A 12,093-nucleotide genomic window follows, 5' to 3' on the forward strand; every position below is an offset into this window, starting at 1 on the left:
GTGATTAAATGGATGAATTAAAAATATATTGAGGAAAATCAGTAGATTTTATGATGGGTTAATTACCCAAGAACTCCAAAATTTCTAGCTTGGGCAGTTAGAAATGCTATTTACCAAGTTAGGGAATGTAGTAAGAGGAAGTGCCTACGGCTTCAGAGAGCTTCTTATTCTGCTGTATTACAAGCACTTGGCCTGGAGGGGAGATACAGATCTAGAATTCAGGAATGAGCCTGGGTGGGAAACGTGGGTTTAAGAGTGATAGAATGTTTAGATTAAGCAGAGGACTGCAGGTGGAATTCTGAGAAATAACATGTAAGGGCCCAGAGAAATAAGGCTGGGGATAGAGGAAAAGTAAATTTGAGATCATGGTGGCCTCAAATCCTTTTAGTGCTGTTCCATGCTCATCTCTTCTTTACATTCTACATCCAAAGTCCTTATCCAGACCTTTGCACAATATAGGTGCTTTAATTTTTTAAAAAAAATTTACCATAGCTTTCTTGGTTCTTTCCCATTTATTCTTATTCCTTAGCATTTGCAATCAGTTGCTTTTCTTTTTTTTTAGTTTTTGCTTACCATTTAATATGCAACTTTTTTTGTTTTTTTAAATCTGTAACTAAAATTCCTGGAATTGTCTTTTGTTTACCCATCAGTAACTCCCAGTATTTGCTTTAATCTTTCGGTCTCTGTCAACAGTTATTTAGTGCAGAGATGGACAGGGTGACCTGGTGATGGTATTGATAGGAGATGCGTTGTCTACATAGCAGGAGGATCTGCAACAGTCCAGGTGCAGACAGGACTTGATTGGGTGCAGGATTACTTTGGAGCTTCTTCTCTGATCCTGGAATGCCTTGTCCTGTGCTTAGTTTAGAAATAATGATTTAGTATTTGATAACAGTGGCTTATTAAGAAGCCAGTACATTTTTAGGATTAGAGGGATCCTTGGGACTGTGGAACACTTAATGAGGGGGGCAAGGAGATCATTGTCTACAAAACCATATCATGTTTGATTACTTGCTATGCTGTTTGAAGTCATCATTAGTGTGTATTATTATCTGACATTTTTATTGTTGTTCAGGGTAGCCCACCATTCTAATATGTGACGATCCCCAAAGTAAAGAAATATAGTTCAGAATATGCAAGATAGCCCACTGAAATATGGAAAGAAAATACTAGAGTCTGTTTTTTCTCATTTTATCTACTTATTTATTTTATTTTTTTTATGAGTAAATTCTGCCATCAAGAAAAATAGAATAACGTAATAGATATGCCCTTTTCCCCCTCCCTTCATGTGTCTAGTTTTCTCTATAGCCCATCTACTCTCTCTACCATATTATCTTGGAGGTAAACTTAGAGGTCATTTGATACATAAAGGTTTTTTTTAAAAGATAAAGATAAAATAACCCAATAGCATTTATGTCTAGAAAATATTAATAATTTCTTACTATCAAATATCTAGTCATCTATCTGTTCAAACTTTTTCTTACCTCAATGTGATAAAAATTTTAAAATTTATTTTTTGGTGCTGGGGATTGGTTGCAGTGGCACTCTGGCACCAACCTATATACCTGGTCTTTTTTTCCACCCCCCTGTGGTACTGAGGATTGAAACCAGGGGCATTGTGTCACTGAGCTATACCCCCAGTTATGTTTTATAATTGTGTATTTTGAGACAGGGTCTTGCTAAATTGTCAAGGCTCACATTGAACTTGCAGTCCTCCTGCCTTGGCCTCCTGAGTCATTGGGATTGCAATCATGCACTATCACCCCTGGCAAAAAGTTATTTTTTTAATCTTGGTACAATTTTAAAAAAGAAGTTGCAAATATTGCTAACATTATTAGAGACCATTTAAAATGCAGTCTATCCTAATGCTAGAGAATTTGAAGTTGACCATCTCATATTGAAATTTACTGGTTCACTTTATAGTTAAATGTATAGTTTTATATGTGAATAATAGTTTGTCAGAATTCAAGTACTATGGTTTTATTCCAGGATCTGTGGATGGAGTATTTGAACATGGAACGTATCTATCATGAGTTCCAGGAAACTGTTGGTGTGTGGATGCAGGCCAAGCTCGAATCCCATTCCATACCCTGCAGCTTGTCGGCACAGCTGGACTTCACTGATCCTTTGTTGGGTGAGTTTTATTATCATCAGCCCCTTTAAAGACTGACTGACTGACTGAATGAATGATTGCATCAGAGTCATTGAGGATTACCTTTTCCATACTTTTATCCCTCTGGTGAGAATTGCTTTTGAGTTTAATGTTAACTTAGGACCACTAAGGACTAGGTTAGGCTGCAAATGAGAATCCAAACCAGAAATTACTTAAATCTCTTTGGGTAGAGATTTTCATTTCTCTCACATAGAAGAAGTTTGGAGGCAGGCAGTTGAGAGCAGTAGGGTGGGCTCATGACCCCTGCAAGCTTTCAAGGACCTGCTATCCCACTGTTTGCACAGATGGCATCCACTTCCAGTTCAGGATGGCTGTTTATGCTTAACTGTCCGCTTCACATTCACATTCCAATCAGCAGAACGGGAAATCTTTCTTAAAAAAACTCTTTCAAGAATCTCAGACTTTCCAGTTATATCTCATTGCCCCAAACTGAGACACAGGGCTGAACTTAGCTGGAAAGGAAGCTGGGATGCTCATGATTCATTTCTTTTTTGATGCTTTAAAAAGAAATTTCAATTTACTTAGGAAACTATGTGTAAAATGCAACTTCAAATGTAATTATTGTAGGTTTATAGTTTTAGTATTCAAAAGTCTGTTTTTCTTTTATACTTTTTTTCTGAACCCAGAACCTATACCATTCAAATAGACCACACATTTCCAGAATTGTCTACTATTGTTTCTAGAGGATGTTATAAGTTATCAGTTTTCTATGCTGGGCTACCAAAAGCCTATTTAACTTATAAAGTTGTTGATGTATTTCATTAACAAAATTATAGAAGATTATAGTTGACTTACACGTTAATGTTAATTGCTGAATGTTTTTAAAATATAGAACATAAAAGTAAAATTATAAATACAATTGTTGCCCAAAATATTATAATATATAGTATAATAGAATACTGAAGTGATTCAGAAAAAGGCAAAAGAAAATAAACAAAAAACCTCTCTTATTCCTCTTATTTCAGCTCTGCTTCAAACAGCTTGTTAGGTGTGTGAAAAGCAAAAATAGAACCTCTCTGGGCTTAAGCTTTGCAAAATGAAGGTGCTGACAGTCTTATCTAATACTTCAAAAAATTTCTCTCCAACATCTTTTTCCTTTGCTTTTTTCCCTGAAATTAATAATAATAATAATAATAATAATAATAATAATAATAATTTTTTTCTGCTTATAACAGTTATGTGCTCATTGGAAAAAAAAAACAAAAAACAAAAAAGCAAGCCAGACATGGTGGTACATGTCTGTAATCCCAGCAACTTGGGAAGCTGAGACACGAGGATTGCAAGTTCAAGGCCAGCCTTAACACCTTATTGAGGCCCTCAGCATCTTAGTGATACCCTATCTCAAATAAATTAAGGTGGTGTACACCTGTAATTCCAGTGGCTCAGGAGGCTGAGACAGGAGGATTGAGAGTTCAGAGCCAACTTCAGCAAAAGTGAGGTGCTAAGCAACTCAGCAAGACCTGTCCCTAAATAAAATACAAAAAAGGGCTAGGGATGTAACTCAGCCGCCAACTGCCCCTGAGTTCAATCCTTGGTTACTCGTGCCCCTACAAAAAAATTTAAAAAGGGCTTAGGGATGTATCTCAGTGGTAAAGCACCCCTGGGTTTCCCTGGTACCAAAGAGAGTGGGAGAGGGAGAGGGGGAGGGGGAGGGAGAAAAGAAAAGCAGTATAGGAAGATATATAGAGGAAGGTTTGAAAATGGCCTTCCACCTAACTATTCAGATTTTCATTTTCTACTCCTGAAAGTTAGATGAGAAGAATGAACATGTGTTTAGATCTGGAAACTAGTAAATGCTCTCTGTTCATGCCTGTGTGTCTGTAATGCTTTCATTGGTACCCCAATACTGCCCTAAAAGGCTAATTGTCTTTTCTAGAGTTAATACAATAAGTTAGTTGGTTTTGGCCACCGTCCTAGTACTTTATGTGTATTAACTCAGTCCTCATATTAGTCCAGTTTGAGTGTTCCTTGTTAAGCAGAGAAACAACCCAAGTGTAGGATGGTTGTTGGGTAACTTGCCTACATGGGCCACATCTAGGAATTCTGATAGCTGTCTGGCTCCTGAGACCTTTCTGTTCACCACTTAATAATATTCCTACTTCTTGTTTCTGACCATCAGTACAGGTTGAAGTTCTAAACAAAATTGGGGCCTGTGTTTCTGAATAATAACTTTCAGGTTTTTTTCAAAGGAGAGCAGATTAGGTGATGATTATATCAATGATTGAACTTGTGGTTATGGTTGTAGGAAAAATTTGACGAGCATACTTATGACACTGATTTATATTTCTTGACCTATTTTCTTGGATTGAAAATTTTTTCAGTTGTGGTCCAACATATACCCTGAATTTTAATTTTTTTCTCTTTTATTTTGTATTTAAAATATTTCCTTAATTTTTCTTTCATGGTAAGTTTTATTGGGTTGAAAGGGCCCCCAATTTGTCTTTTAGAGTCATGACCTGTAATGTTGTTTGAAAGAAACTCTAACACAGATGGTCACAAGTCTTATCCAATGATGACTGTCCAGCTTTGTCACATCTGTGCAAAGAGTGGTGGTTCTAGTGGAAAAACACCAGTTACAAAGGACAGTGCTGTGCTTGATCCTTTTGGAATGTTAACTTTCATCTGTTTGGGGTATAAACAATACAAGTCTCCTTCTGCCAAGTAAAATTATGGCCATTAAATTTTCCTTGATTTTTCTCAACAAGAATAGAAAGTTGATGTGATTCTGCAATCTGTATTTGGGGTAAAATTGGGAGTTCATAACCAACTTGAATCTAATGTATGAAATATGATATGTCAAGAGCTTTGTAATGTTTTGAACAACCAATAAAAAAAAGAAAAAAAAAGAATAGAAAGTTGAATGTTACATCTGGAATGAGATTGGAAATCCACAGACGTTGCTTAACTACTGTTGACTTACTGATCTGAAGTTTCCTTGACCTCTCTCCTCTGATAACTTTACTATTACAGTTTTTATCCCCAAACTGGTGTATAACAGCAGTTTTCCTAGTGTTCTCAGTTCCACCTGCTGTTGGTATGTATATAGCAAGGTGCAGAGAGGAAGAGGAGGTAAATTTATTAGACACATACTATAGATACTATTCCATATTAAGTGCAAGAAATATCAGATTTTTGAATTTTATTAATCAGTCTGGGACCATGTATGATCTAGTGCAGAACTGCTTGGTATGGATTCACCTTTATTTCTTTTGTATGGAACTGGGCAGCTTATTTGGACTATCAGAGCATTTGCTGAGTGAGTGAATGAATAAGTGACAAACTGACTCTGTGACTGCATAAACATGGGTGCTTTTGGATTTTATGCCCATGTCTTCCTTCATTTTATCTTTTATACTTCTAGCCCTGCTGTTCAAATCTTGAATTAGTTTTAGATTTTTCACTTAGTTTTTATTCCATAATGCTCACTCCTTCTTCTCCTGTCCTGCAAAGTGTCTTTGGATGGTGGCATTAAGCTATTTTTTTTTTTGCGGGGGGGGGGGGCGCAAAAATGTTACTAGACCCATGTGTGCTTACTCAAAACTCACAAGAACCAGAAAGTAATGATTTTTATGGCTCCTTGTGGTTTAAGGAACCAATCTGAGGATCTCTAGCATTCTTTATAAAGTAACAGAGCACAGCTTTGTACCATTTGGTATAGTACTACTTACTAGTACCCATTACCTTGTAAATATATTTTTTCTTTTAGCCAAAGAAAGGATCTTAAGTAACTTGCGGAAACACGAGGCTCCCCAACCTCCCCTTGTTCTGCATCCCATGAGGCCTCCTGTGCCAGTTATTTCCTCCACCGTCCTGCTGAGTCACAAGGAAACTACCCAACTGGTGTGCACAGACCTGAATGTGCTGCAACAGCAGGCCAGGTAAGACCACGTGCCCTCTGGGGTCATGCTCCCGGGCTTGGCTGTCTTGCCAGCCTGGATGATTTAGTACCTCATGAGCATTCTCACCGTGAGGTAATTTGACCAGACTGGCCCAGGCAGTTCACTTGGTGAACTGAGCCTTGACAAGTCTTTGAATTTCATGTTGAAATTATGTTTGCTTTTCTTGTGGACTGCCAATCTGACTTATTTTCTGTGGGGGCACTTCTGAGTGACAGCAGTATTGGCCAAGATTTTCTTATGCTTCCCTGAGGAGACTTTCTGATACTGGAAAATGGTGTTGGAAGTGGGGATGAAAAGAGTTTTGCTTTCTTTTGTCACCGCTTTGCTCTATGAACTCTTTGTTCTTTAGAAAATTGACGTAGTCACTTGGTTGACGCATGAGAAAGCCCTTCAGTGTTTTTAGTTCACATGGTAGACACAGAATACACTGTTCAAGGTTTTGATGCTAGCTTACATTCTTGTAAGGAGCGTATGTGGAGAAGTCTCTTTTATTAATAGTAAATGAGCCTTATTTTTGTTTTTGTGGATCTTTTCTTCCTTTTTATTGGCAAATTATACACAACAGTAAGATTCATTGTTATATATTTGTATGTGCACATAAATATTACAGTATAATTTGGTCAATTTCATTCTCCTAGCATCTTTCTAAATAAGCCTTATTTTTACAAATCCCATATAAATCAATTTTTTATTGATTTTTTTTCTTGCCTCCATTTGATCCCAATATTTATTGTGCACACTTTAATCCCAATGTTGTGTGCACACTTGTGCATCTGCCCATTAACATAATAATAAATACAGTTAGAACAGTATTGACATCCCCTATACATAGTTTGCTTTTTTAAGTCTTTGATATTTCAGTTTGAATTGCTAATAACAATGTTATTTTACTTAAAATTAAGGCATTCTTTTTTAAAAAAGTTTTTTTTCTAGTTGTAGATGGACAGAATGCCTTGATTATTTTTGTTTATTTTTATGTGATGCTAAGGATTGAACCCAGTGCCTCACACACGCTAGGCAAGTGCTCTGCCACTGAGCTATAGCCCCAGCCCAAAGGCACTCCTTTAGCATGAATAAATTAGAGGTCTTCTTTGTTCTTGTATATTTCAGGGTCTATTTTAAAAGCCATATCAATATACAACATATTCTAACTGGAGATTTGTTTGAGTAAAAAGTTGTGCCACTTTACCAGAATGCTTTTTCTTTTTTTCTCTTGTTTCTTATCTTTCTGGTCAGTTGGTCTGCTAGGAGTTGGTTTGGCCAAGCCATGGCACATATACCTTTTGTCTTCTTGTTAATTGTTTTATGTTATAGTACCAGCTGGGGTAGCTGGAAGCCTTTATCACTTTTCATAGAACCTTCCCGAAGACTTTCTTTTACCTTCTGGTGGTATTTTTTAGAACTGCAGCTCTTCGGGAGTCTCAGCAGGTTGCCCTGGATGGTGAGCTGTTGGATATAATGCCCAAACAGTACATGAATCGAGAAGAACAGACCACACTGCATTTGGAGTGTAGAGGCAGCAGTGGTAAGAAATGCCAGGGAGCAGCAGTTGTAACAGTTCAGGTAGGATTGTTTATATTCTTTGTAATATAGAGAATTTTAATTGAATTGCCAATATTGATACATTGTTGAAAAAATTGAAAGAACAATAGTGTATGATTTGCGCCTGAAACATTTCATAGTTTTAGGGGGAGTGAGAACACACAGAGCTAATCACACACATTTCTTTGAGTACATGAGTACTATAGGATATTCAAATATGAATTCATAGAAATGTAGAATCATTGTGAAGATGGGCTTAAACTGATCCTCAAAATATTTCAATGATGCTAGTTTGGATTCAGTTAGAAAATATGGGGATGGAATTGCCATGAAGTCACTAGAGGCCAGTGACTAGATCAGTGTATTAGTAGATCAGTCCATTCCACCTGTTTTGTGGAATAGTGGAAAGGTTGGTGTGAGCTATGACAGCTCTGTGGCTGATACCAAAGACAGTAGGGAACTCCTGAGGACCAATATGGGAAGGACAGAGCCAGCAAGTCAGTTGGGTGTAGCTTGCCAACAGGCCGTGAGAGACAGACATGTGACTTTATAAACTATATGTTTCATTTGCCTTCTTGCACTTCTTGCACTTCTTGCTCATCTTTCATTGATGCTAAAAATGAATTCAGTATTTTCTGAGCTGGAAAAGAAATATTTAGAGATAGACACTGCCTGCTGCCTGAACCCTATTAACACAAAATATCTCTTCTTTGTTTATTTTTGGAAATCAAGGGCAGTTTGTTTTGCTTACCTTTTTATTAGATCTGCATTTTACCTGTTGTTTACCTTGCATCAATTTCCATGGGAGACTGTTTTCTCTAAAATGTTTTTTTCTGAAATAATCTCTTATGCTTACTGTATTTGTTATTACCTGATTTTTTTTAAATCACAGTTTTATGCATTTAAAGTTAAGAAATTTGACCTGGCAGGAAAGATGAGTCCAGCTTATTTTTCTGCATTTTATTATAAACACGTGAGGCTCTTGAAATTAAGTTCTCTTTGGCCAGGTGCTTTGTAAAGCTAGTTTTCTTTGAGTGTAATTTTTCCCGGTTTCTAATACTGTGGTAAGACCAAGGTAGAGGTATTTAGGAAGGATCACTTGCTAAACTAATAAAACTGGAAGAAAAGTCTGTCAACTTAGAATGCAGTTTGAGCTGGAGGGAAAAACTGAAGATATGGTTATAACACAAGGGGAGGATCTTATTATCAATCCATGTCTTCACAAATACAGTGTTTTTCCATGTTTTAAAACTGCATACTGTATCTTTGCCAGGATTTTAGTTCCAGATAGAGAAGGGAATTCTCCTAAAATGTATTTTTTCAGTGACTAGTAAGATAAGTACTAATTCTGGTTGATAACTTGCTCTGAAGAGTTGTAAATATTTGCTGCCCCAGTCAAAGAAGAATATCGGTCTAGCTGTTGGTTTTCAGGGTATACAGTGGAAAATACTACCAGGCAGGCCAAGGAGCTATATCCCCAGGCCTGCCGGTGACTTGCCTTGTCTGTTTTTACAGACACACTGAAATACTTGTGTTTTCTGTTCTAGAAAGAATAATTGGCAGTTGCTAATATTGCTTGTAAAAAGAGGTGAGAAAAACGTAAAAAGGACAAGAGGGATAAGGAGGGTTTTTTTGTTTGTTTGTTTATTTGTTTTAATTTGAAATAATTCAAAAAATTTTGCTATGGTTTGTGGTCATAAACCATTATAGATATTCAAGTTTTTTTAAAGCAAGTTTTAGTTTTCTGGTATCCTTACTTTTTTGCTCAGAACTCTGACATTGACTTCAGTTTGGAAAGATCCAGAAGCTTGATAACCTTCACTGATGGACCCTAGGAGTTCAGTGTCAACAATAGTAGTATGCATCTAAAGTTAAGAAATACATTGTCCAATAATGCAGATATGCCAGAGGAATTAAAAACTTGAAGACAGTAAATAGCTTTTATATCTTAGACTTAAAAAAGATTTTTATTAACTGGTTGCAGTGGCACATACTCCAGCTACTTGTGGCCAGCCTAGACAACTTAGTGAGATTCTGTCTCAAAATAAAAAAGGCTAGGGATGTAGTTCAGAAGTAGAGTACCTCTGGGTTCAGTCCCCAGTACCAACGAGGAAGAAAAAAAAAGATGTCTCTAGAAAGTTATGAAGTAATTGCTAATTGAGGCTGTCCTGGCTGTCTTGGACAGTGTTGCTGACTGATACTTCTATGAATTGAAGATAAAATTATTATTTTGTGTATTCACTAATACCTAAGAGCAAGGTAGAAGAAAAGTTGAACGCCTAGCCATGAAGGTTGGGCATTATCTTTGCAAGTCAATTGGTGTTACTCTAATTTTGGTCAGAGATTGTACTCAGACCTAAAGCCACCCATTACCCAAATGGATAACTTTGGTTGTGGATAACTTAGTTTAGGGAAGCAAGGTGTTAGTGGAGAACGGGGAGGGTGAATTATGAATGTTTACAACTCATGATGAAACTATCATGTTCTATAAAAGATGGATTTTGATATTTTTATATATAAAAGTTTATCCCTCTATGTACACGTTTGTGTCCAGTGTCCACTTCATAGCTATATTCAGTGTTTGATTCTGTTTAATATCTATCATCTGGTGATAATGAACTTCATGAGGTCTCTTCGAGTCCTCTTAAATCACATCTCATTTTCCAGGGATTATCTTCCTCAGTTCAGCCCTTAGGTTGCCAGTTGTGCTTGGTTCTACTCCTGATACCGTTCTTCATATGCCATCATCTACTTTCATTAACTGTGCTTTTTTTTTTTTTTTTTTTTTAGTTGTAGATGGACACAGTACTTTATTTTTTATTTGTTTATTTTTATGTGGTGCTGGAGATTGAACCCAGTGCCTCACACAAGCTAGGCAAGTGCTCTACCACTGAGCCACAACCCCCACCCCTGTGCTAGTCTTAATCTGAGGTCTGTGAATGGTCTGTAGAGATTTGGTGCAGTTCCTGAAAGTGAATTTTTTTTTTTTGGAGAATTCATAGATCCTGAGTAGTGCATGACCCTCAGAGATTAAAGATCAGTTGCCATATATTGATGATCCTACCCCAGAATTCTCTTCTGAGTTCCAGATCTTGATTTCCACCTGCCTACTTACAGTCTACCTGAACTTTCTATGGATACCTCAAATTCCATAGGTCCCTCACGGATCTTGATCACATCTTTACTCTCCAAACCTGTTCTTCCTGTAACTTTGCCTACCTGATCTCCCAGATGGAGACCCAGCTTTAGTATCATCTAGTTGCTTCCCAAAATATATTACTTCGGCTTTTGATGTGGATTTAAATTGATTCCCTTTTCGTCATGGCCATTGCCATTGCCTCATGCTAGGCCCACCTCACTTCTCCCCTGCATTGTTGCATCAGGCTCCTGGCCCAGAGCCTCTCCTCATCTCCCTTTCCCATTCAACTCTTTAAACACAGATATGATCACATTTCCAGGCCAAAGCCCCCCATTGGCTGTCCAGTATCTAGCAGGATCAAGACTGCAGAGCCCTTCATAACTGGTTCTTGATCTTTTGCTGTGGCTCTATGTTTACTTCCCAGACATTCTATTTTCTACCCACTTAGGCCTTCTCCATTCTTCAAACATGATATATATTGTCCTTATGCATAAGCTGTCTCTGTCCCCCTCCTACCTCATGTTCCCGACCTCCTGCTCAGCCTTGAGTACTTGGTGCAAACCCTTGAGGTCTTCCTGAGTCCTCTGTTGGGTTGAGATGTTCCCTCCATGCATGGCAGCGTGTGCCATAGTGCTCTTGCAGTCTCTTGCTCTTTTTTCTTCCCCTGCCTGACCAAACTCTTTGGGAATAGGGTTTCCATGATCACTCATTTGAATATTTCTACCATCTGGCATGGTCCTGGCACATAGTAGGTGCCTTGTAACATTTCTTGAATTACTCAGTGAAAGTCACCACACACTGATTTAGGTTGTGTGATAGCTAGTTATATATTATGATTAGTTACAACTGTTGCTAGATTTTGAGTTCTATGAGGTGAGGGCCCTTGTCTCGATTGTGTTTGTATTGTCAGTGCCTCACGTAGTGCCACCATTTGGATGTGTTTGAAGAAATGGACAGCTATAGATTTATATCTTTTGCAATAAGTTTCTTTATTTAAACTAGAACTTTGTAGATATTATTTGACTGTGAAAGAAAGACATTTTTCTTAGTAGAATTTAGCAATCATTCTTTGCTTGCACTTACCTCTGGCCTATTTATATAGCATCATGCTTTTTATACAAATCTCAGCCTAAATATTACTATACATTGCTCACTTGACTTATTTATTTTTTCCTTTATTTATTTTTATGTGGTGCTGAGGATCAAACCCAGTGCCTCACACACACTAGTCAAGTGCTCTAGCACTGAGTCACAACCCCAGCCCCTCACTTAACATTTTTACTCAATTCAAGAATCTTCCAAGCATTGGATCTTGGAAAGCAGTAAGGATGGTCTTACTA

The 12,093-nt window shown here is 37.4% G+C and overlaps 1 protein-coding gene across 1 annotated transcript in view; it reads left to right on the top strand.

Moving 5' to 3' along the window:
* Epg5 (ectopic P-granules 5 autophagy tethering factor) overlaps nucleotides 1-12,093 on the top strand; it is a 99,636-nt gene that overhangs the window by 55,504 nt on the left and 32,039 nt on the right. Inside the window, exons 25-27 of the mRNA XM_026398607.2 lie at nucleotides 1,990-2,134; nucleotides 5,880-6,051; nucleotides 7,473-7,635. Of these exons, the coding sequence (XP_026254392.2) occupies nucleotides 1,990-2,134; nucleotides 5,880-6,051; nucleotides 7,473-7,635 (480 nt within the window). The remainder of the gene's footprint in view (nucleotides 1-1,989; nucleotides 2,135-5,879; nucleotides 6,052-7,472; nucleotides 7,636-12,093) is intronic.

The sequence above is a fragment of the Urocitellus parryii genome, chromosome 13 (genome assembly GCF_045843805.1).
Source record: "Urocitellus parryii isolate mUroPar1 chromosome 13, mUroPar1.hap1, whole genome shotgun sequence".
NCBI classification, from domain to species: Eukaryota; Metazoa; Chordata; class Mammalia; order Rodentia; family Sciuridae; genus Urocitellus; species Urocitellus parryii.